This window comes from Pezoporus occidentalis, unplaced genomic scaffold (assembly GCF_034315485.1).
Source record: "Pezoporus occidentalis ecotype Australia unplaced genomic scaffold, CSIRO_AGI_Poc_V1 ctg163, whole genome shotgun sequence".
Lineage (NCBI taxonomy): Eukaryota > Metazoa > Chordata > Aves > Psittaciformes > Psittacidae > Pezoporus > Pezoporus occidentalis.
This window is the reverse complement of record NW_026913457.1, coordinates 882,302-908,834: the sequence shown is the minus strand read 5'-3', so window position 1 is coordinate 908,834 and position 26,533 is coordinate 882,302. Positions and strand designations below refer to the sequence as shown.

At 47.2% G+C, this 26,533-nt stretch overlaps 1 protein-coding gene across 2 annotated transcripts in view; it reads right to left on the bottom strand.

Annotated features, from left to right (window-relative positions):
• ZFHX3 (zinc finger homeobox 3) overlaps positions 1-26,533 on the bottom strand; it is a 156,321-nt gene that overhangs the window by 90,120 nt on the left and 39,668 nt on the right. For both annotated transcript variants that reach the window (XM_062612994.1, XM_062612995.1), the window contains exons 2-3: positions 11,954-14,700; positions 7,938-8,434 (exon numbers count right to left, since the gene is read on the bottom strand). In XM_062612994.1, coding sequence (XP_062468978.1) covers positions 7,938-8,434; positions 11,954-14,654 — 3,198 coding nt within the window. In that variant the 5' untranslated portion in view covers positions 14,655-14,700. The remainder of the gene's footprint in view (positions 1-7,937; positions 8,435-11,953; positions 14,701-26,533) is intronic.

Genomic DNA, 26,533 nt, shown 5'->3' with positions numbered 1-26,533 from the left:
CTGTCCCCATGAGCCCACACATCCTGGTGAATGAGAGTGAAACCAAGCCCAAAGTACCTGCGGTTGCTCACAAGGGACTGCTGCAGACCAGGCTAAAAGCTCGTCAAGGTGCTTTTTGGCTGTTTGGTTATTTTTCTTGGCTTTTGTTTGTTTATTTGGAGTTTTTTACCCATTCTCACAAATATTTTTGAACTCTAAATCCTGTTTGACAGAGAGCTTTTAGCGGCATGGTTTGGCTAACCCCTAGCTCCTGCTGTGGCCATCACTTGCTCCTGTGCCAGTTGCAGTCTTTCTTATTTGTTATTCAAGTTGCTTTTACATGGTGGTTTCTCCACTAAGCTGTTGGTTGCACATGGCTCAGTACTGGAAAACTGTTTTAAGAATCTAAATGACTAAAGTTCACAAACGAAACACAGAGCAAGCAGTGCTGTGTGTCTCCACAGTTCTGATCTCAACTCTTTCAAAAAGCAGTACAAAACGTAATTTTTGTGATCCTGTATTAACATATTTCATCATTAAATACCTAAAGGAAGGTAAAAACTGTTGTGCCAGGCTGCTGTGATAGAGCAATTTGACACTCAGAGAAACACGCAGTCCCAAGAGGGAGTTTTCTGAAACGGTTAAATGGATAGTGAGTGTTTTTTGTATTAAAATACTTGGAAATCCCAACAGGATGCAAAAGTAGAACCAGATCGTAGGGGCTCATTCCTCCTGTATTTGACTGTACTGTGAAAAACAGTTTTGTGGAAGAGCAAAGCACTGATTGAATTTCTTTCATCCTGAAAGAAGGCAGAGCACAGGCACAGAGCCTGCGAGAGGTGCTGCTGGGGCCAGGGAGCTGAGCTAGGCACAAGATCCAGCACCAAACCCCCTCCAATCACATCCAGTGTGTGGGCAGACCAGGGAGTACCTCACAAAGTTTCTTCAGCAATGGGTACAGCAAGGTTCAAAGCTCAACCCAGATCTAAGCACACTCTAGCCCTCAAAACCACTTCAGTTCATAAGCACATCTTTTATTATGAGTTCACCAAGACTAGAGGACGGCAGATTTGAATTAAAGGTTTCAAAATCCAGCTTTAAAAACAACTTTGTGGGGAGACTTAAGTAAAGCTGCCACTGGAATTTTAGCTTAAGACCTTGTAGGAAATCGGCTGAAAGTCCATTATGCTCTGTAATTTAACCAGGCTTCTGGCACAATTCATGTTACTCATGAGTGTAATTCAGAGCTCTGATGCTGCATCAATAGTTCAAAAGATAAACTTGCGAAAATAAACCCAAAACACACAGAAGGCAGTCAGTGAGTAAATCAAAGGTTAATACAGCTCTAAATCCTCTGTAACAAGCACAACAGACTCTTTGCGGGCAACTTCATCCTAAGAACCTCAAAAGGCATAGACTGATGGAAGTTTTTGATAAAATCAAACCTCAGACATGTTTCCTTTTGCCTACATTCAATCACTTGGGTGTTTGAAAGCTGAATCACGGCACCTACTCGTAGCTCCAGCAATGCTGAGCTGGGCTCTATACACTACCACAGGGTCTGGAGGCTGAGGCTGGGCTGGGTCCCGTGGGTGACAGTGGAGCCACCACGTGCTGACAGCAGCCGGGGCTTCCTGCCACCCTCTGTGTGACAGGAGAAGACCTCTACCAGCAGCTGCAGAGGCATGGCCAGTGCAGAGAGCTGTCCAAACTTACGGTAGCCTGATTAAAACCCACTGAGGGGAGAAAAATCAAAACACTTTCCCCTTTACTCTCTTGTATTTTGGAGCCAAAAGCCAAGAATTCCTTTTATTTGCTTCTCGCTGATGCCACTAATTTTAAGCCTTTTTTTTTCTTTTTAAAGTTTGAAAACCCAAGATGCCTGTTTAAAAGTTATAACCTGACAAAACACAGAGCTTTCCTACACTTAAGTCCCACAGGAAACACCTACTGTCAGCTAAGCACTGGCATGAGGTGACTCCCATCAATACCTTGTTGAAGAATGACAGCATTCTTAGCTCAACAATCCAGAAAGGAACAGAAACCACATTTTAACAAACCAGCAATTCCCACTAGCAGGGAAATTAGCGAAAGGTAACAGGGCACACCTACAACAATCCGTTCCTAGTACATAACCAAAGCTTCCAGCTACCTGCTATTTGAGTTTCCTGAGCTGGAGCTTGCATCCCAATGACCACCTAATGAACACTGACGTGCTATCCATCCTGCTCCTTTTTCAGTCCGTCTGTATGCCCACTCTCTGCAACATCCAATGGTAACAAGATTCACAGGTTCATGATATGCTGCACAAAAAAAGTGACTGCTACCTGTTCGCCTCCTGTTCTGGATCTGTGTGTCAAGCTAACTTCAAAGTCTGTTGCCTTCACGCAAGTTACTCCAGCTAGTTCTCATCTCTACCACTTTCTCCGGGCCTCATCTACTGTCGTTAATCCTTCCTAAAGTGAGCTAAATGGAACACAATATTCAACAATCAGGCAAATCAAGGATTTACACAGCTCCCATGTTTTACCCTGCTTGCCACTGTTCACTGAGTTAATGTTTTCAAAGAGACTGGGAATGACTCCATGTCTCACTTGCAGGAAGAGCAAATTTAAACCTGCTTTTGCTTCATGCCCCCTCTTTAATTTCTTTTTTTTTTTTTTTTTTTGCATGATAGGGGCAGCAGGAAGAAAAGCCCATATATCCTCACCAGGGCTGACTGCCCTCCATCCCTCCAACACTGCTTGACACTGAATTTCATCTATCATCTCCTCTGAAAGCACTTAGTGTTACAAAGTTCTTCTGCAACTGTCATTCAGCTTTACATCTAAGTAGTCTACATATTTTTACTTCTTTATAGCACAGTTTTCAATTTGTTTTGAAAAGACACTGGGAAGCCCACTGCCTGCGTGAACCTGCCTGTGGGCTGGCTGACAGCTTCAAGAAACCAGCAGTGCTGAAGAATCTTCTCTTACCCAAGTCTGTCCTCCCCTTTCTAATCTATATGCCTACTAAGACTCTTCCCATTACAGTTTCTATCAATTTGCTGACTTACTGCTTTGCAGTTTCAGTTCAGCGCACATTACTGTGAGGAGTCTGCCATTTCACGTGCAGGTTCCTGCAGAGCCCTTAAGTGAAGAGCCCTGGAAACCCCAGTGACTTCTGCCTCATTGGTACCTCTGTCTGAGACCATCTCTTGGATTTATCCTATGTTACAAGGATTTCTTCAGTTCTTCTCTGGAAAGCTGGTGAGAAGAATTCATTCCTCCCTCCCCTCCCGATACTGTGATCCTTCCTTTTTTGTTTTTCTACCTCCTCTTGAAATACTTTTCTATTTAATCATGTTGGACTTTCTGTGGACTTCGGCAGAGTCTCCCCCGCACTTTGTTTTCAACCTGTTCTCATCCATAGTATACCTTTAATACAAGCACCTACTGCGTTTTTAAGAAAATCCTCTGTGATCTGCACACATCACACCCTTTTGATTTCTCTAACAGTAGCTCACCCATTTTCATGTAGTTTTAACTTCAGAGTATTATAGTAACTACATCTCATACAATATTACATGCATCATCTAGGATTAAAAATTTTGGGGGATTTTGTAACAAGTTTCTTCATGGTGACACTTCAAGCCTCTTGAAGTTCAGTCACTGCATCCCCTGCTATCACGATGCTCTACTATTTGCAAGGTGGTAGCTAAAAAAGAGTCTCCTATTGCACTTTCTACACTGCAAGCTGTTGAATTTCCCCTTGCACATCACAGCTTCCATCCAGGTCTGGTAACTGGTAATACAGCCTTGAATGTTCTTAATTGTGTAATGTAAATCACTGCCAAGGATTGTACAGTGTTTTACTGGAGTCAAGCAGTTAATGCACACTCTCACCCCAGCTCCTCCATGTTCTGCAGTGTCGTTGGTGTTACCTTTGTTTCCACTGGCTTTCTCAATTGCCTATTTGATCAGTAGCTTCATTTAAGACCAACAGGCCCATCAGCTCTTCGATTAACACCGCACAGCACATACACTTTTGGTTTTGGTCTCTCTCATGTATTGTACTAACTGCAAAGCTTGGCTCCCAAACCCCAGAGCAGCGTCTTGCTGCAGTTCCTCCAGCTCAGCCCTGCTGCTCTCAGGAAACATGTGCTCCTGCTGTGCCTGTGGGAGAGGGAAGGTGAGACACACACCCCTCAGTGAGCTAGGAACTCCCACCACCTTCTGCTGGGTTTGCAGCTGCACCTCCTGTTCACCTTCTCACAGGTCATCTTTGCTTCTTTCCAAGTCAGCATAGATCCACACAGCTTCATTACCACCAGTATCCCGAATACTAGCATTAAGAAGTCGTTTTCCTGCACACTCTACATCTCCCAGTTAACAAAGAACCTCTATGCAGGGTAATCCAAATCACGTAACCCAAATCCTCTCCTTCAGACTGCCTATCCCCTAAAAAAGTTAACTCAGCACTTGGAAAGACTGAAAAGGAAGACACTGAATGAACTCATTGAACACACTCATTTGGCAGTCTGGCCAGCAGTGTGTTTCTTCAGCAGTTCTTTGTTTAAACTTCTTCTGAATTACAGGTTTTGAACTAAAGAGTTTCAGGAAGTTGTAGGAAATGTCCAAACTTGGCTCTTGCTCGAGCACGATTAATTCCTTCTGGAAATTCCACCTGTGCAATAGATGTCGGGAACTAGTGCCTGCCCTATTCCAGATGTATGGAACGCTGCTCTGCTGCAAGTCTGGTCTAGTCTTCTGCCATCATGAGGAGACAAGACTTAGCTTCTGTTACAGTAAGCTTCCACTTGTCAAGAGTTTGCACAGTCTCTGCCTCCCTGCTTACAGCCAGTGCAGCTGAGCCCCACGCTCACTGTGCTCACCAAGCTGTGCTAGATAAGAAACAAAGGCTCCTCAAACCTATCATCTACCTCAAGCCAGTACATTCACCTCAAAAACTTGAGCACTTATGTTTACAATGGTACTCTTGCTTTCCAGGTAGCTTCTCAGAATACAGAAGCCACCAGCCACAGGGAGCAGATAAGCACATGGTGAGAGGCACAAGTGCCACATTCCCCAGGTAAATGACAGGATTTTCAGTTTAGTTGCAGGATTTTAGGGAGACAGTAGGGATTTGGGAAAACATAAGAAGAAAGGAAGGATTACCAGACCCTACCAGCTTCTTGTCGTAAGCAAGGCCCCCACTGCAGCATCCATGCCCCCTCATCACGGACATGGAAGAGGTCTGATGAAAGCTATTGCCATGTGCAGGATGAAGATGGCAGCAGAAGACCAGACCTCCTCATCCGGCACTGAAGCATTGCAGGAGAGACTAAAAGGTTCACCAGACTACAGGCTAACAGTGTCTCCAGATCACATTTTTTGGCAGCAAGTAGCACTAAAGAAGTGGCTCTTCGGCAATGCAAGCAGCCAGTAACATGTGATTTACGAGTAAAATGGCAAAAAGGCAGAATAAGGAGGATTGTGTGTGATAAGCCCAGAATGCGCTCTCACCCAGCAGCATCTGGAGAGGATTTTCTCCAGCAGGCAGGGAAGAACTCGATTACATCCAGTTAACTGTGCTCTAAACTGATTATGCATGTGCCAGGCTAATGGATTACATTAGCAAGAGGAAAAATAACATCCAATCAATCTCAATTTACTGCAGACCACACCAAGGCCTGAGAGAAGAGAAACCGTTCTGTGAACTACCCCCACCGCCACTGCATCTTTTCAGCTATCAAGAGAGACATGGCATTACAACCCCTCTGAAGACTGCAAGAACTGCACTGATGCTTGCTTGATCCAGAGAAAGTTTTTTCCAGTATTTTCAAACACTGATTCTAGCTGTGCTGGAGTGAGACACCGTGAATCCAGCCGTCCACTATCCCCTGCTAAAGGTTTTCTATAGACATGTCAGAAAGCAAATACATGGACCACTCAGCAGACTTCATGACTCTGAAGTGTGTTATTCTCCATCTAGCGTTTCACAGCTTTTGTGTCAGAAGCAACACAAGGCTGTAGCAGCTGAGAACTGCCCAGGTCTCTTACAAACCTGAAATGTGACAACTCCTCTTGCCTGCATGAGGAAAGCATTTCAGGAATCTTCATTACAAGCATCTATAGCTGTCCCCAGGTCTCACTTTGTTCCCCACCCTTCCTCGGAGCCCCAGCTGCTTCTTTCCCAGCAGAAACCACTGTAGGTGAGGGGTCTATACAAACAATTTTTAAACGTCTGCAATGCGTATTTAAGAGAACAATAACGTATGTTAAAAACTCATAACAGAGCTTTTGAACAACTCATCTGCACCTCAGACTGAATTCCACAGACAGAAGAGATTCAGTTCCTCAGCTGGCTTTTTAAAGGCTCACTAGGACTATCCTGCCCATGTCCAAGCTGATTTACTCTCTCAGGTCTCCTGCACATCTGAGAGCAGAGGTTTATGTGTAAACCTGACCATTTTTAGAGCCAGTCTCTGCTGTTTTATGTCGGATCCCAGCTGAAGATGGTAACAGCAATCACACAACACTCTTGACCTCGACAGAGAGCTCGGCAAAAACTGAATCTGCCTCAGAGCACCTCCCCATCAACTCTAGGCAGGTCCAACTACCATAGTTCAAAGCAAACCCTCTACGATGCTCCTGGCTGTCTGCTTCCTCTCTGAATTTTGTGGAACTGCTCATTTCTAGGGAAAATCCAGGAGTTTTGACATCTGCGTGCACTGTGACATGGGTGGGCTACTGCACCAGCAGTTCAATGTCAAGTTTTAAATTCCCCTTACATGAAGAAAATATTCAAAGAAATAATTTAGAAGTACAAAATACAGTCTGTTTATGTATATATACTTCTATATGAAAAATGGCACCACATTTGGGGGAAATTAGGAAGAAAAGGATGAGGACAGAAACAAAAAATTAGGAAGAAAAGGATGAGGACAGAAACAATTAAAAACAACCCTGAGAGAAATGAGGAGACAATAAGCGGGATAGCATGTGTGAAGGGAAGGTATGTGGCTGCTTAGATTTATGGCAGTTCGTACCTGATTGTTCATAGTAAAGCCATTATGGGATGATTAGAGAAAAAGGTGAAGCTTTAAGTCCAGTGAAAATCAATAGGAACGTCTGCAGCAATTTTGCTGCACGAGTGAAAGGACTATTTACTGTATCCGGAGCTCCTCTTGGGTTACAGCCCACAGGGCTCAGGCCAGTGAGGGGAAGGGGTTATGAGTGAGAGAAACAAGTCAGGAAAGGGATGATGGTTATATAAAAATGAAAACGGGTGGAAGAGGAAAGAAAACAAGATGGTAGTCACAGGCCAAATCCTGCCACAGATGGAAACCTGCAGTGCCTCCAAATCTCTGTACACACACACAGTCAAGTACATGCACATTTATACAGGCTTTTCTTTGAGCCTTCTCCCTTTTCCAGCCTGCCAACCCTTTGCTGATCGCAACATTAATGTATACAGAACATAAAAGAACAGAGACAGTGGCCTTCTTCCTCCACCCCTCCCTTCTCCATCCACCCAGCCTTCTTCATGCCAGGATGAACACACTTCTCCGATGGCAGCAAAAGCATCCAACTGCTCGTGGAGAATCTTGGATGGGTTAACAGACTGCCTCACGGAAGAAAGCCAACAAAAGTGTGGCAAACACTGCCTCACGTAATGTTTTCAGCAGTAACTGTTGAATTTCTGTGCTGAAGTATCATTTATATGCAGTGCTAGAAGACATACAAACCTCCATTAAAGCACCTTGACATGAATACTCATTGGCCTAAGGCTTTAAGCACCACATCTGATACCAGAATGCAGGCTGAATTGTTGCACCATGCAAGTGAGACTGGGTTTTGCTTGAGAGATCTGAGCAACTCATCTCCAAAGGATTACAACCCACTGCTGTTCAAATAGATTTTCCTTTGTTCCAGCACTCGGGCAATGAAGGAAGATGAAGCAAAGCCAACCCTTACCTTATACAGCTTCAGGCTGGCCTCATGCCTCGAGTTCACTGTGTGAAGACGCAGCTTCTCTAGACTGTTGGTGTAGTAGTCGCACGCATTGCATTTCAGGTGTACCGGATTCCCAATGGCCACACACTTCAGCCTCCATTCATTGGCCTTTCCACCCTCCTTGATATGTGCTACCAGCTGGTATTTCTGCACATGCTTGTCTGTCTTACAGTGGAGTTGAAAGTTTGCCTTGAGCTGTGTGTTGTAGCGGCACAACTTGCACTGGTACGAGTCCCCCATCACTGCCTTCCACTCATCTTCAGGGAGGCTACGCTCCACATTCATGTGGAGGCCCAGCATGTCCAAATTATCTGTAGTGAACTTGTTGCACACAGCACACTGGAACAGCTTCAGCGATGGGTCATTTGTTTGTGTGAAACTCTCACCCAGGTTCATTAACTCCTCAGACACCAGCTGTCCACCACCTAACCGCATGTCCAGGGGGATCTCTCCACCCACTGCATGAAGGAAAAAGGAGAGAAAGAGGTCAGAAAAGCTGAATTCTTTACTTGCCTGAAGAGAAGCACGCAGTAGAACACACACTGCTCTCGGTGCAACTCTTGCACCCATCAAACACACAGCAAGAGCTAAGCACACCATTCCTTTTGTCTACTCCTCTGTGCTGCTGGTCAGTACTGTATGCAAATAAAAAAGCAAGCACAACCAGCATGTAAGGCTGGGAAGGGACCATGTTAGCTCTCGCTACCCACCCACTGAAGAAGTATCCAACCCTCTGCCCCTGAAAACAGCAAGAAAAACCCAACAGAGTTTTGGAGGCCACAGAATTTCTTAATAGCACGCTGAAGCCTCCATGGCCATTTCAAGCACAGCATAACACTTTGTTTTTTTCTTGCCTACCTAGAGAAGCAAGAACTGTTACCTCACACAGTGCCAGAGCATAGTACCTGCCAAATAAAAACAGTCAAGAGCCCCTGGTCCAAATGGTGGGAGTACTGCAGCTTGGTCAGCACACTGCCGTCACAAGTAGGTAACAGAATGTGGCAGTTAAAAAAACAACCAGGAAAGTGCCACTCCTGTTATTATTAGATCTCACCTCTTGCCCAACAGTTCAAAATGGTGCACAGCCTTCTAAAAATAGTGTTAACAGACACTCTGTATGCCCAAGGAGAAGACAACCACTATTAACGAGAGTGCAAGAGCATGTCAAGGAAAGCCAGCAGGATGCTTACTAAGTGTCAGACCTAACCTTCAAACCATGAACTGAAGTCTATTCACTTACAGTAAATGAATGCAGCAAGCTCTTATTTACATCAGCACTCTGAAGATGTGGACACAGAGACCTTTTTCTAACAACTTTTCATGCCAAAGCACAGAGACCAACCAACCACCAGCTTCCTCTTAGGACCTTTGCTTCACCTTGCTCTCCATTTCCGTTTTTAAGACATTTATGCTCTTCCTGAAGCTTCCTGGTATTTTACCTTGATCTTACGTCATAGCTCAGCCTAACAACCTTATTAAAGGAAACTTTAGGTCAACAGTTACTCAGTCAATCAAAATGAGGTATTTTAACTTCCTTTTAACTTATAGCTTTCTCTGTTTCATCTTGTTTGCTGAGAAGCCAACATGCAGAAGACTCAAAGTTCAAGCAGAACTGTATTAACCTTTCCGAAAGCAGAGAATCACAGCTGGTGCAGACCACAGCTTTGGGCAGTGTACGCTCAACTATCTTTCCTGCAGAAATGCAACACCACAATGCTCGTAACAGTCCTGATCAGGATGAACTACAGCTTACAAGGCAACCTCAATGCTGAGTTTATTACAGGAATAGCACCTCACTGTCATCAAGCAGATCCTGTGATCACACAGAGAAGCACTGGCTGCAGAAGGAAAATCCCATCTACACACACTGCCAGGAACCTGTCTTTCCATGAAAGCAGCCAATGATCTTTTTTCTTGATCTGCTCTATTCCTCCCTGCCACGGCAGAATTATACCTTCCGTTCCTGCTCACTAAATACCTGAAGAGCAGGGAACCCACCACTTGCCTGCTACGGTCCATGTCTCCTAATCATAGTGACTTTTCAAAGCATCCCTTTTGGCATCTATCCTGAAATTCTCTCTTTAAATCAGTCTCTCTTGAACACATCATGCAGTAAAAACTCAAAGGCAGACTCTTCTGAATTATTAATAGTCTACTTAAATCCGGTTTTGGACTGAAGTGTAAAAATGTGAAAAACTGCTTCACTTCTAGCAAAGTTCATGGTGTGTGTACAAGTCTAACGAGCTGAGCTTGTGTCAAGTGCTTATTGACATGGGAAGGGCCTCCCTCCATAATCCTCATCTTGAGATTTGCAACTGTCAAGTGTACCATTCATAAATCACTCCCCAGGCAAGCTCATGTACACTCAAGGCCTTGTCATGCACTTTAGGAGGCTTTTGTTCAAATCCTCCCAGTTTCTGTAATGCCAAGTGCCCTGTGCTTCAGTGAAGAGATGCCATTAGCTCCAGTAGGGAGCCTTCCAAGAAACCCACCGCCACCAACACTAACTTTATACAATGTAAGCCATATTACAGATGAGTGTCTACTACATCTGTTGGCAACTTGGAGCCATTGAAAATACACTAAACAGATTGTGTCCTTGACCTCCTAAAGATGCAAGCTGGGACACCATGGGGGTGGGGTGGGTGGGAAATTCTAATTAATTTATAGTCACTTGAGTTCCTCCGTTTTCTTTTTTATTTTTTTAGTATCTTGTGTTGTCGCGCTCTCATGGCTTTCATGTCCTTCTGGACTAATAATAAGCTGCACTATGAATAGGTGAAGGAGAGGAGAACATGCATAAGACCAATGAACCAGTAATGGAGCGCATCAGTAATAACCGCATCAATGGATGGACAAGGTTAGGGAGGGCAGAGTGCAGTGACGAGGAATTAGTTCAGAGGAAAGCAGATGAAGTGGCACATTTTTCTTCACGTACTTTCTCAAGGTACTGTGCAAAGATTCTCAGCATCAAAAAAAACAATGTAGAGTGACTACAGCCAGCATCTACCACACTTGAGGAGCAGAGGGTCTGTCCTGCACCAACTCCCACCCCAAAGTTCTGCGATGGTCAAACACTGGGCAGCACATGCATCTGACCAGCAGCTGCTGGGGAAGGAATCAAACAGGACATGACCCTCTATTGCCACTCTGAGTCTAATTCCTGGTCTACAGTGTGTGGGTGTGGATGTGGCGTGCCCCCCCCCCCCCCACTGCCAAGCGCAGAACACAGTGAATGCTTGTTATCAGGAAAAATGCATTGAGTGGCTCATTTTTAAGTGCTTTCATGATCTGATGAGAGAAATAATCTCTCTAGCAATTCCTCTCCAGTTTAGTAATACCCATCTGGCCAAGCCTCCTGTATCTCATGCTGGCATCAGAAGAACCATTTCAGCTCAGTTTCTTCAGCATGGGAACAACACCCCTTCCACCAAATTCATCACAACTCTCAAAACCTGCTTTCCTTTTCTTCTACAGGACACACAGCACATAAGAAAACAACTCAACATCTAGCTCTGAGAGCACCAGCCTCAGATCAGACTCTCTCACAAGGTCACCTGCCAAACTACTCACACCCCTTGCCAAACCAAGGAAAAATCATCAGGAAACACTGTAGTAAGGATGCTTTTCCACAATGAGAAGGAACATTTTATGCATGTCAGCAATAACCCATACCTACTGTTTAATTAGCTCCCTACTAAAACTCTTAGAAAACGTACCAGAAAGTAACTATTTTCACAGGATAAGTAAAACTGGTGTGTGGGGAATGGAGAGGTCTCCACTGTGCAGCCTCCATCCTCAGCCACCATGTAAAGGCAACTCACCACAATGGCAGCTGCATCGCACAGGGGGCCACAATGACAGGACGAAGGGATGCGGTACACAGTGCCCAGTCTCTGCATGAGGGCTTCCCTGGAATGCAAACACAATCTCCCCCACCCCCAACATGGACACGGTGGAAAACCTTTCAGCCTCACCTAGAGATGGAGCCATCGTTGCCATGGGATTGGTGGGATCGAGCTGGAATCCACCCATCATGAACTGTGCATCTGAGGAAGTGCTGTCCATCTTCAAGTTGGGAAGGTTCATGTTCTGTGCCAGGTAGTACTGGTAGAGCTCGGCCTCAGCAGGTGATGGCAGGCTGCCGAGGCCCAGGTGCCGGTTGTGTTGGATTTGGGACATGTTTTGCTGAAGCAGCATCATGTTGTGCATGTGCTTCTCACTGGTCATGTGAATACGGAGGTTTCTAGCTACGTTGGTCTCATAGTCGCACACCTCGCACCGCCATGTCGGTTTGGTTTTTGGTTTGGTGGGAGAGGGGGCCCCACATGTGCTACCAATGTTGGCTGCTGCAGCCGCTGCGGCTGCCGCTGCCGCTGCCGCTGCCCCGGCAGTGTGGCTGAAGACTTGCTCTCCCCCTCCGTTCTGCAGGTTCTGCATGTTGTTGAGATGCTTGTCGGACTGCATATGAATACTGAGGTTGCCTTTGGTAGTAGTGGAGTAGTTACAGACCTCGCAGCGGAAGGGCTTGTAACCACAGGTGTAGCTCTCACCCCGTGCCAGCCGTGGGTGTGGCTGCCCACTTTTGCAGTACACACAAGAGCCACCCGGCTCGGGATGTTTCTCCTTCATGTGCGCCTCAAGCGTCTGCTGGTACTTGTAGTGCCAATTGCACTTGGGACACTTGAGTGTCTTACATGAGTTGCGAGAATGCATCATAGTCATGTGGCCACCCAGTGACCGTGAGGAGCCCAGGACCGTGTCGCACTTTGGGCACTCCACGCCGCTCCCCGAAGGGCACTCCCCACTCCCAAGCTCACAGAGGGGGCCAGCATGCTGGTGATGGGAGATGTAGCTCCCGTCCTCGCCCTCCGCACTCTCATTTGGTTCTGGTGCTGTGGCATTGTCTTTATTGGCACTTTCATCGATAAAGTCCAGCCTCCTGCTGCCCTCTGCCACGCTGGCTCCACCACCCTCATTGTTAAAGCTTAAGTGATTCCTCCTGCTTGCACCATCAAAGACAAAGGAAGAAGCAGAATTAGAACTAGTAGAAGCTGTGCTCCGCGACAGGGTCTGAAGCACATTAGGCATTAAGGGAGAGTTAGAAATGCTTTGGTTTGAGAGAGCAAGGTCCTTTTTGCTGCTGCTACTGCCACCTGCCACAGCCCCAGCATCCTCCTGGGGCCGCTCCTCCAGCTCATCCTCCAACTCACTCGGAAACAGTCCTTTGCAACCCTCATCATCCTCGTCTTCTTCCTCTTCCTCCTCTTCCTCTTCCTCCTCCTCCTCTTCCACATCTTCCTCTTCTTCCTCCTCCACCTCCTCAACTGGCTCTGCCTTTTCCGAGAGGCTGTCCTGCTCGCCCCCCTCTTGCTTCTCCCCCTCTGCCACCCCAAGGTCCTTCCCCTCTGAGGGTTTGGTGGGACTGGAGGCCAGCGGTCCCAGGGGGACTGAGGTAATAGGAGTCTTCAGAGCCGAGCTGGTCAGCCCTCCCAGGTTGAGGAGTGCACCGGGGGCCAGGACGCCCGCTGGCGGTGGCTCTGCTCCACTGGCCGCCCCGGCCTGAAGGGCCTGCTCGCCCTCCATGCAAATGCCACTGAATTTACCATAAAAACTGTGTCCAGGGCCTATGAGGTTAGCTGCAGACACGAGAGGGTGCTGAAAGGTTTTGTTTTTTGGTTCCAGAAAGCTGACAAGGGGTTCCTTGTCTTTGCCTATCCCTTGGATGATAGCGGAGATGTTCTTATTGCTAAGAATTTTCCGCTCCTCCTCACTCAGAGTCATTCGGTGGTCGTGCACTGCGTGGGTCACGAACGAGCGGACATACCCAAAGGACAGCTTGCACAAGAAACACATCAGGATGGGCTTCCTCTTCCCGTAGAGCACAAAGCCATCGAATTTGGACAGGTCCACATTGTTGGGAACATCTTTGGATACGCAAGAGCTTTTGGCAGAACCGTCGCTGTTCAGGTAATCCTTGTTGCTTTTGTGTCGCACATCAAAGACGCGGAAGCTGTGCAGGACGGGGCTGATGCCCGCCAGGGCTGAGGTATTCGGGAAGGCCTGGTCTGAACCCTCAAACCACCTCCCGAAGGATGAGGCTATGTGGAAGGTGTTGATGATCTGTGGGTAGACGGGAGCGGTGGCGGAGGGCTCTCCCTGCTTGGGCAGAGAGTTTGGGAGCAGCGAGGAGAGAGCCCCGCTGCCACAGGCGCCCCCACTCTGCACCAGCTGGCTGAGGCTCTCCACGATGTAGGCTGAGCCGTCAGGCTGGTACACGATCTCGCCGGCCAGGTTCTCCACATCACTCTCCTCCTCCCCGTCTTCACTACTCTCGCTCCCGCTCTCCCCGCGCAGCGGCGGGGCCGGGCGGGCGCCGGCGCAACGGTGCTCCATGTAGCTCTGCAGGCCAGCGAAGGAGGCGCCGCACTGCCCGCAGCTCACCTCCTTGCCGGTGGGCTCGGCGCCAGGGCCAGCCGCGGCGCTGCTCTCGGGGACGTGCTCTGGGAAAGGGACCCTCAGGCTGTCCAGGGGGCCGCGGGTCTCTGCTGCAGGCTGCTCCATGCTGCTGGCTGCATCAGGGAGGTGGGCACTGTTGAGATCAGTCCATTGCTGGTGCTGAGGGATGCCGCACCCATTGTCCTTCCCAGGGATGACAGGTGAGTCACAGCCTTCCATGGCAGGGCCGGCTCGGAGCGCTCATTGCACCCGGTACAGCTCGGACCTGTAGGTGGGGAGAGAAGGGGAAAGGCAGGTGAGTCAGGGAGGACAGACAGTTCCCATGAAGACTTCCCCACCACAAGGACCACCGACCCTGCTCTTCAGGACCAAACGGGAGACTGAGAGAGCTGGTGCCCTACGATGGTCTCCAGGAATGGGCGATAATGCACTGCTGGAAATGAGCAGTGGAAACACAATGGAAGGAGGAACACAAAAGGCAAGACAAAGGGACCTGGGAGGTGGTGAAAACCTCCCAAAACCTTTCCTGAACCAGGGAAGTGTAGGACCTGCACTGCCGCACCCAAAGTCTTAGATCTTCAGAAAACAAAAATGCAGCAGAAAAGCTTTTGACAAGAATAAAGTTAAGACACTACAACAGAATGGTGCGGGAGCTTAAAAACGTTGTGAGAATGGTACTCTGTGACTCACTAAGCCAGCTGCTGTTACTTTATTTTTGGGTGATTTCTTCTCTGACCAGTTCGCAGAAGACAAAAACAGAGCTACCACACGTGCACCTCCATGGCAGACCACAGGACCCAGAGCAACTCACAGAGATTTCATAGCAGCAGCATTTGGCATGCACAGGAGATTTAATTGCTGTGTTCTGGACAGAGTTTAAACAGAGACACATCAGGAGAGAAACCAAACAGGAAATTCCAGATCTGACAAGGGTCCATCCCGGGGATAGGAAAGCAGGCAGCCCACCGTGCTCCAGGAAGCTCCTGAAGATGCTACAGGGCACAGCCTCCGTACACAGACAGAGGCTTCCTCTCACTCCCAGATGAGACACACGGCTGATTCACGTCCTAGAGGAGAAGTGAGGACACCCTTCCTACTACTTCTGTTCCACCAAATACAATGAGAACTGGGGAACTCAGCCAGAGTACGAGCAGCCAGCAAGCACGGGCTGCTGAACATGGCCAACATAGGTGTTTCTCAACCATTTCTACCCCTTTTGCTGCACCCTGTCAGCGTCTCTGGCACTGCAATCCTGACTGAGCCAGGCAGGATGTGCCTTTCTAGAGGTTACAGACCTAAGAGATTAGGGACTGCTACTGTTAAGAGCTGGACCGTTGTAAAGTAGACCACAAATAAGCAGGGGATTGCCAGTTCAGTTGCAACCCTACCACAACCCTGTCTGCAAAGAAGCATTTCTATAGCTGGCTTTCTATAGAGACCTCCTGCACAAGCCACACAGGAGGGAACACCAGCAAAAGTTAAAGCACTATTACCTCACCTGTAAAAGTGATTTTTAACCTATGGTCCACAGATTTCCTCACGTATACAGATGCAAAGGATCCATAGAAAACAACCAAGGAACAACTGTGCAAGCACAGGCCAACTTCATCACACAGAAGAGTCACGCTCCAGACCTGTGGTCATCAATGCCACACAGGAAATCTTCCACAATACTTATCTTTACAACTGAGCACAAGTACTACTTCGCTCATCAGACTATTCCCAAACTGAATATGTATGGGGAAGGTTTTTGCTGATACTCAGTGTAAGGGTTTGCGGGGCAGGGAGGGTTTTAATTTAACAATATGCCATTGCTCTTGAACTGACTGACTGGATTTTAAGTAATACATTTAAAGTTTATAAATTCTTTCTAAGTCTTTCTTGAAATCTCTCTCATTGACTACCTCTTCTTCAAAGTCGCTCTTACCTGAGCATTCTCCAAGTAGCTGCTGCTTCAGCTCATGAGATACACCAAGCGGGGCGCAGTGCTGGAGCTCTGACTAGACTGGACTATTAGTGGGGACCCTCTCACTCCCTTCTGAGACTTGTGTAGGGACCAGCTGGCACCTCGGGGCTTCAGGGATCTGCCTTCGATGCCTCCAGCCACATTAGCTGCCTGCTGCCACCCCTGGTCTCTCGCACCACAGACTATGAGCGTCTTGGCAATCTACGCTACTACCTAAAAGTCAAATATTATAATTGTAGTTTGAAAGTGCTTCCACTGCTCTCCAGCTTGATTTCAGCCCATGTGGCATGGAAGACCCCCACAATTTCCAGCAGAGCAGTGTGCTGTAAGACAAGCGACCTTTCCCTGTGTGTCTGCCTGCCCAGTGCATGCTGCACACAGTTACTGCTGTACAAACACACAACTGGTACATAAATATCTGGGAAACACAAGAAAAAATACAAAGAGAACTGAAGATTTGCCAGAGAAGGTGCAAAGTAGGTAACATGCCACAGCAGCACTGAATGAATTGCCCAAGTTAATTCAAGCAAAAGAAAATGGAACAACATTTAATGTTCTTTTTTTCCTGTTTTCGTATCACATGAAGGCATCTATATTTTTTCTGATTTGCCTTCATGTGTCCATATTTTTTTCCTGTTTTACTGCTGGTGAAGCTTGAGAAAAAGTATTTACAACTGCTCGTGAAGGTGGAAGTTAACATTTCCCGAAGTGAGCGCAGTGAGGATTCTGATAGAAGGACATGGAGATGCAATGATGTAATAATCCAAAGCATTCACACACGCTATTACCTTACTGCATTTCCAGCCCCCACTTTCCTTGAATTCTATGCCATACACAGCTGTCTTTGTGGTTGCACTGGGAATAAACAGTGATTTTGAGTTGCAATAAAAATAACCTGGTGCACTGAGTGGAATAAGAACGAAGAGTACCATAACCCTGTTGCCAAAGGGCTTAGCCTTCTTCATCAGCCTGTTTTGCTTACCTTAGCTAAAACACTTCAGCACAGCACTGTGGCAGCTCTTACTTCACCAGCTCTCTCCCACTGAACATTCGTCCTTAGCTGTGTGTTTTCTTTAGACTGATCCCAGATCCTTCTGTGTTAATGCTGCATATTCAGCCTCCCACAACATGACGTACTCTATCCCGCTCACTGTTACTTTTTGCAGTGACAACTGCAATCCAAATTAAACTAAAGCAAGTTCATATTGGGTGGGAAAAAAAAAAAAAAAAAAAGAGTAAAATAAGAAACTCTCTAAACCCCATACTTCTGCCAAGTAAAGTTTTGGAAATACCTCTGCAGACCTCAAAATGCAATGCGGAACAAGAGCACCCCACAGATGCTTTTAGGCAGAAAGTGCTCAGGCAGCACCCCAGAAAATACAGCTAGGTGAGATATGACATGAACCTGAGTGTCTCCATCATCAAGAACTCTTGAATGGCAGGAAGATGCTCGACTCACAGTTGGGCCAAAAGGGTGACTGGGGCTGATGGGGTGGGAGGGTTAACAGACTGATTGTAAAATCAATGTAATAAATGCTTGGTAAGTTACAGGAACATGCGGGAAGAGGAGGCCGCGATTGATAAAGGACTGCAGCTTTGATGCTGCACTGGGGACTTGTTTATTGACAAGAAAGCCAATCCCTTCTCCCAGCCAGGCCAGACTAGGCAGATCTGTGAGCACTGACGAATTAATTGGTGGGCTTTTCTACCTTGGGTTGCTTTATCCTCTCTCCCCTCAACTCACTCCATGTTAACCAGTTCAGGAGGTGCTACTCCAAAGGAATCTTTCTCTCCTCCCCCTTTCCTTGTCACAGAGGAGCCCTTACAGAACAGGGGAAAAAAACCACAGCCAAAACATGGCCAGCCAGAGCCCCTGGACACAGGCTAAGCCCCTAGACAAATTCAAGCTTTTCCTGCCTTCTCAGTCTATTAACAAGAGCTACTCCTGCAAAACTATGCTCATGAGGAAGAGGAACAGGAATACTTGCTCCTATTTGCACCGGAACTGCACATATTGTCCCTTTAAACTGAAAAGAGCAATTCCCGTGCTAAAGCAAACCAGACTGCAAGCAGGAGTACAATGTACTTATTAGTCCACTATTATGGGCCCTGTATCTTCCTCTATCCAAGACCACGCCGCATCGACCCTCATGGGACAGGGGGTTCTTGCGAGGACAGACCGATGATCCACACCTCCCACCCACTCCCCACCCCCAGCCCTCTCTGCTCTGTTTATCAGACAGTCAATAAGAAAAGGTAGTTCTTACTTAAGGAGGCAGAAGTCAACTTGTCAGGTCGATCAGCACTCTGTCTGTAAACATGGTTTCCCGTAAAATCAATGAACTCCAGTTACAGAGAGAACAGCCTGAGTGCTGGAGACTCCCTGTGTTCCCACCAGTGGGAAAAGGCTCTCCTCAATCCCTTCTCTGGCCTCACATCCCAGGGCTGCTCCCAGCACTGTGCTCACCATACCACTGGCACACAGCCCACCCAAGCCCCTACTCCTCTACAGCATCACTGCATCTTGCAGTCCCTCCAAGCAGATTTGGGTCCTGGCTGGAGGACTTTCAACACCGCAGGGGAGAGAGCAACAGCCACAGTGGTCCAGAGCCGAGCTACCTCTGGATGGGCCAGCGCAAATGAAAGCACTGTATGCCCCCACGCTTTCATCAAAGTTTCCACTTACCACAGCTAGTGGTGTGCAGCCACGCTCTGTCCAGAACACAAGTGGAGTCGACTCCCCCATCTCCCCCCTCCCTGCCCCATCTTCGCAGAGACAGACATGTCATCTTACAGCAGCGCTTCCACCACCAAGCAGCAGCTGGTGCTGAAGCAACACCCTCAGTCCCAGCAGGCTGGGGGCTCCTGGGGACCCCGGGCCCACCGCACCAGGCTGCTCCCCCCAGTGATGTGGTGTGGGCGGTGGAGGGAGGGCTCCTGCTGCTGCCCAGGCTTCCCGAGAATTAAATATGAACAGCCGTGCTGTGTTATTTTAAATTGTTAATTAGCACAGGGTTAATTACGCGGCCCTTTCACAAGAGGCTGTTTGGCAGTAAACCAAGACTGGAAGCAATGAGGAAGGAGAAAAACAAAAGGAGAAAGAGACAGTGAGAAACTGTTCCCTCAGCTAATGACCCACATGGCACCATGAAAAAAGAAAGGGTGCTGAGGACAGGGAAAGGATACAAGCAGATGCATTACATCTATGGCCATTACCCTGGAAGATACCCAGAGAGGCAGCCCTCCCTCTGCCTATTCCCACAGCTGCACAGTGGAGAGAAGTGCTCAACCCTGTAATGAGCAGGGTCTGCTCCTTCAGAGCACCCTGGCAGGCAGCAGAGGCTCAGCTCCAGCCAGCACTCACACGTTTACCATGGCTCCACAGAAGGAGCAGATCTTGCAAATGCTCCCAGTCAGAAACTCAACCTAAGCGGTTTCTGTTGGAGAGAACTGCGCATCGACCTCTAAACTTTGTAAATACACACCTACCTGTTGTGCCAACAGATGCTCTACAAATCAATAGCATAAATACAGGCTGCGAGACAACCTCAGAGTAGCTCCAGCACAGATACTGGTGATTCAGGGGGAAGCAGGAAGGGACAGCAGCGAGAGGACAAAGACAGCAAAGAACTAAAAGTGGGTTTAGATGCCCTGTGCACAGCCTCCTTATGCACACAGCTCAGTGCTTTACAATGACCTCAGAAGCACAGAGCCTGGCAAGTGCTGATGTTCACATCAGCCAAGAAGCTCCTGTCTCAGGAATGGCATTTGATGACACTTGTTCCAGTCTAAAGACTAGGGATGGAAGTATCAAAGGTGACCAAGCAGCCCAGTAAACCCCATGATCCCTAGGGCCAGGTATGTTCAAAGCTCCTGAGAGCAGGAAGTCCAGGATGGAGAAGCAAGGCAATTACCATGTCCGTCTGGAGCTGTGACACAGCAAACCTGCAGCATCAAAGCTTTCTGTGTCACTTCCCTGCACCTGGCATGCTACAAAGCACCCTTGTACCACTTAGAAACTGCATATGGAGAGACCTGATAAAAGTCATTACCTAGGATCAAGAATTCAAAAATTAAGGGAGAACAGAATGTATGTTGCCAAAGCAACTTTAATTTTGCTCCCTTATGCATATGCATTATGATACTGTCTTTAATTACATATTCACACACTGCCTCACTTAGTAAGCAGGATGGTCACATAAGAGGGTAAAATAAGGTTGCATGAGCGTGTTGTCACTTTATGAGATTTATACAGCAGCTGTTAGCGCACAAATATGCGGAAAGTCACTTCCCAGAACAGAAAGATCTTTTCAAATTTCCTAAGCAACAAGGGCTGGATATTCAAGCTTGGGAGCAATACAGTAATAGTTTCAATTCCCAGTTTCATAAAATGCTTTTACCTTCTACCTTAAACAGAAGATACAGCTTTCAGCTGTCTCCCATTCATTAAGGTGCCAGAAAGTAGTAAGAATACCTGCCAGCCTAAGGGAAACATACAGGATTCTGCAAAAGGACTTGAAATAGTAGGTTGAAAGGTACTTATGAGCCAAAATCTAACCATAATAGTGCATGTGGATGCACAGCTTGAAGAACTTTTTCTAAGTGGGGCTTTCTATCAATATTTTACAGTATCGGTGCCTTGGGATTCCTCTTATGGAATTCCTAACAAAAACACCCTTGCAAATACTGGTATCATTTGCCAAGTTCAACATTTTAAAGAAGAACTTATTAACTAATTTCCCACTTTCACATAGCAAGTTACATCTTGCACCTTTCCAAGCAAGACCCAAGTTGTGTTTTGGCACACACTTATCTCAGTGGAGTTGCCTCATCAACAAATGGAGTTTGCTGAGTGTTCGTAACGAGGTATCCATCTTGCCAAATCCTGCACATCCAGCCTCCTTCCTCTTCTGCGGTTAGGCTTTACCAACCAAAAGCCAAGCTTAGTTTTCACTTCTAGAGTTTCTCTGTAACTGCTGCTCAGTGCCAGAATGTTGTTTCCAGCAAGACACATGGCCACGTCCAACACCATTGCACTAAGAGTGGAATTAGCAACCCAAGAGGGATCCAACCAACGCCGACCCACAGGGTCCAACACCCATGATAAGAGTCCTGGCACTGCCAGTCCTTGCAAACTGTTCTGCTACACTGGCAAAGCCAAGAATTCACAGAATCATAGAATTGTTTAGGTTGGAAAAGACCCTTATGGTCATACAGTCCAACCATTAACCTAATGTTACCATGTCCACCACTAAACCCTGTCCCTAAGTGCCACATCTACACATTTTTCAAATACCTCCAGGGATGGTGGCTCTACCACTTCCCTGGGCAGCCTGTTCCAGTGCTTGACAGCCCTTTTGGTGAATTCGCACACCTCTGCAGAAGCCCCAGTGAACATGGTCTGTTTTCTCTTCCAAGGGATGGTTCTTGAAGGGCGCAAGGTCCCAAAAGACAATGAGGCAGTACACAGTGGTCTACAAAAAGGAAAGATCCATCAGGCACCTCAAAAGCACAGGTTGGTCTTCTCCCAGCAGGAAGATAACCACATGGAGGGCCTGCCTTTGGCAGCCGGCAGCGCTCCAGAGCTGGCATGCTGACAGCACAAACAAGCACTGCACTGCACACTCTCCTTACAGGACAGAAAAGGCAAGCACTCCCTGACACACAGGCTCACACGCACAGGCACAGCCAGCGCCTCAGATCTTCACAGGATCATTAGCATAAACAGCTTTTCAAGCAGCAGGAAGCAAAGGAAATGCTGAACAAAACAGGATTGAAAGCTGTAGGGCTCAAGCACTTCGCATGAAACTCAGAGAGAAAGGGTCTCCTTGAAAAGGTGAACCTTCCACATTACCCACATTTTTTCCTCTGTCCCTCACACCAGCTAAAATTGAGAGAGTAATATGAGATTCAGGCAGCTTTTCAGAAAATATTTTGTTATGAACTATTATTCCACGTTTGATGATCCTTTTGAGTCAGCTACTGTACTACACACACAAATATTTATATAATCATCAACCCACTGCCATTGAGAGCAGAGTAATCCAGAGGAGTGCCAGAGGGGTTGAAGTGAGCAGCTGGGGAAAAGAGCCTTTATTCCTCCAGAGACACGCTTGCACTGAAAGCATTTTGTAGCAGAGGTAAACTAGCTTAGGACACATCTCTTTACAAAACAGAGTAAAACACTTGCTTAGTTCATAAGTGACATGGCATTTACACACACCCAGGACACAGAGCTTGTTTTCAGGTCCTGCGTGAACCTCCCCTCTTATGTAGAACACCACAGAAGTTTCAGATTTTCTTTTCCACACTGGTTTGCTTCAAAACACCACACATTCCATGAGTTGCGCAATTCACCCTTTTGCTCTTAAAACCCCAACACTTCTTGTCACATACAGTTTCCAGCCTATGCTGCCGCATAAATAACTACGTTTGCATCTGGTTCACATTTTCAGTGCACTGTTGTTGACATAACTCCAACACTAACTGAAGAGCTGTGGAGGACAAACTGCCTCACTCTGTCACATGCACTCCACGGTCCCCCTAACCTCCCATACCTTAGTGCTCTTTGCCTCACCGTTCCCCTCTTTTGCCACAGTCTGAAGCTTGCACTCTCCCTCATTTTCACCCTAGAAGCCTATCCACTAGCTTGTACCATTAAAAGTTGCCACAGCTCCATTTGGGCCACCAGGTTCCTACTACAAAGGGCAGTTACATCCATAAGACTTTGCGCTAGGCAACACCTACACCCAGTTAACTCACAGATAGGCTTGTTATGAGAGAAATCTCTGAGTTGTTCTGAGTTTTCAAACACCAGAAAGACACATATAAACAAATCCAAGATGGTATTTAAATTGCCAGAGCGCTGTTCCTAAACCCAAGAAGAAATTGCAGCATTTATAGCAAGACTACAGGATGCGAACCACAGCAGCGACTCCTGAAAGCGAGGGATTCCAGCTGGCTTCTGAGGCTCTGCTGATGGTTCATCCACCTCCCATCTTCCAGCTACTCGACACACGGAGCAGCCTCTCCCACTCAGAAACACTTGAGGCATTTGCACTGCTCCTCTGAGAGCCAACTCTTACAAACCACCACCGCCGGGCTTCAACCAGCCCTGAGACGTAGCTTAAGAGGACACAGAGGCACCTTGAGGAGGCCCAGCATAAAAAGCGAACACTCTGCTGGTAAACTGCTCCCCCTGAGCAATGCTCTGCATGCACAGACTCACATGCCTAGGGAAGAAGCCCTGCCAATGCTCTTTCCTTCTGCTGATCTACCCAAACAACATCTGTGTTCCAGACTAGTGGCAAGGGCCAAGCAGAGGGTAAGAGTTGGAATCTAAGTCATGCAAATCCCCTCTGCCAGGGCTCAGATCCAGTCCTTGTTAGGAAACAGACATGCTGCATGGTCCTGGGCTCCGCTCTTCCCGCCCTTCGGGAAAACCAACGCTTCAGGCACAGGGTGCAGGCTCAGCAGCATGAGGTCATTCAGTAACCACTCTGCTTGCCACTTAGACTCCACAGCTGTCTGGTGTGTTAGTTCTGAATTATACACTGGTGTAGCAAAGCCCCGCTGCAAAGGTCACTGGGATGTACACTCAGATCTGCCGTTAATGTTCTGGTATGAATTTTATATAAATAAATGTATAAATTTTACTGGTCACTCTTTTATCACTGTAAGATGACCTAAAAACCCCAGAACCCTGAAACAGGTAAGGAAACCTCCCCGTTTGGAGGACTTTTAGCAGATCCAAGTGTTCCCATGCTCCTGTAAACAGATCATTCGCTCACTCTCCTGCTGCCAAAACAGTGCCCTGCTCGAGATTTCAGATATAGTCTAAGCATTTTCTTTACCTGGTCAAAATAAACCTTCCTGATTTCAGTAATCAAGAGGAGTCAATAACTACATGCCACCTGACAGCTCAAAGTCTCAAGTTCATGTGCTCCTAGTCCACAGTATGCAACCACCCTATCAGCTGCCTCATCCTTAACACACTTCAGAACAAACACATCTCATGTACAAGTTTAACAGTCTCACAAGGGAGAGACTGACAGAGATTCAGACAAATACAGGTTTCAAAGCATGTGCCCGGTGGATCTGAAGAGCCTCCCACACATGTGAGGGATGCAGGCACCTTTGGAGAAGGGGAAGGAAGTTGCCTCACACCCTTCCCAAGACTGCCAGCACTGAAAGCGTTACTCCACTGCTTGGCCTCTTGCTAATTGTGGGTTTTATTTTTATTTCCTATTACCCTCTTGCACGCCTGATGAGATTATCTTACCGGAACTGACACAGCTGGAGGCTGTAGCCATACATGGAGCCTCTCAGGAGGCAACACAATTTTATTTTCATTGATCAGAAATCAGCAGGGCAGTAAATGATGGGAAATTCCATTAGGAGAAATACTGAGCTATGAGACCCAACTCTTCAGGTACACCCAAATCCCAAAAAGTCCCGTCTTTTCCTCATGTCCCATCTGGATGCTGAATTAGAGTCACATTTCTTCCTCCTAAAATGGAGCAAGCTACTAACCTGATGCTCTTAATTGCTGACTGCTTTGCTGGAAGCAGAAGCAACACTGCCAAAACACCCCCAAGGGTTCACTTAGCTGAGACAAAGTCTTTAGGTAGAGGCAGCAGCATTGGACTGCCCCAGGGCCACTGGACCTGTACAGCATACGCCTGATGCCATGTCCACAGCCTCTGCTCTCACGGGACAGTACGTGAGAGAGGTGCTGGTGCACCAGTGCATCACCCAGCCCTGGGGTAGCCCCAGCAGAACCACCAGTAGCCAAGGGGATATCCTCTGTGCACACTCCCATTCCAGCCCCATTCGGAGCCCAGATCCCTGGAAAAGCACTGCACTTTGCTGCAGAGGGAACAGCCTTCCTTCTTCAAGGATAGGGGTCTTGGGTCAGAAGCCTCTTCTGACAGAGCACTACACAACACTGTCACAAGCCCAAATTCATACGGGCATCACACATTTCAATCCTTCTGTTTTAAAATACCACATACACAGAATATTCACTCAACTCCACATTCCTGGATCAAAATCCTGCCATCAAGCCTCTGTGATTAAAAGCTGGGTTTGACCTATCCTCCTGTTAATTTTTGCTCGTGCCTGGGTTGCAATCCCAAGTCTTCTGCCTCCTCCAGTAGGATGGACAAGTCCCATCAGTGAAGCACGGGTTAACAGAAGCTGACCGCAGCACAGTTGTTAAAGTAATCAATACCAGTGAGATACTAAAGCAGCATAAGCCACATTATTGATTGCCAAGCAGATGATAAAACTGTTTATTATGATAATTGCAGAGTGCCTGCAAGATGCTCCTAGTCCTGTCTTGAGCTTTTTACAGAAATAAGAATTGCTAGAGCATGATCTTCTGTCTGAAGCCTTTCTGGACCTTGGTAAGAGTCCTCCACACCCTGCTTAGTGTGCCACATTTCACCTCCAACTTACTGCCTGGATGGAGAAGGTCACATTATTAGACATAGTCCCTGCACTATCTATTGTGTGGACACCCCTTATCGTAGTCTCACTCTTAGAGAAAAAAAAATTCTCTTGAACTAAACAGTTACAGACATAAACTGGCCTTGCCTTCAGAAGATAAGCAAAACACAAACAGTCAGATTAGGTCTACTCTGACAAAAGCATCTATTACTTCTCCAACTGCAGGAGCAATGGAAACTATAACATAACTGGGCTCCATATTGCCACCGCTGCCAAATGACAGCTGAAAATGAGTTTAACATGGGCTGAAGTTCTGCCAGCAGCTCTATGTACAGTAAGTATGGAGTATGGGTCCCATTATCTCCCAGTATGGACAAGGCTCTGACAGCTTCATCTCCACATTAATCTGAAGGACCATATGCCACAGAATGCAAGCAGTACTTGGTACAGGCTCCACTGTTCTGGCTGGCTGCTTTCACAGTCTGTGTGGGTTTCACTAAGAAATCACAGCCAAGAGTTGCAAAATAACTTTACACCAGTCAGACCAGTCTTACTTTGGGCTGGCCTCAACTGGGTTAGACCACAGATGGTGCCTCTGGCTAATGCTCTAGGTCTTTCTCCTCCTCTTAAAGCCTCTCGTTGGCATGAACCCCCTACTCCCTTGGTGCCTCTCTGCTGCCCC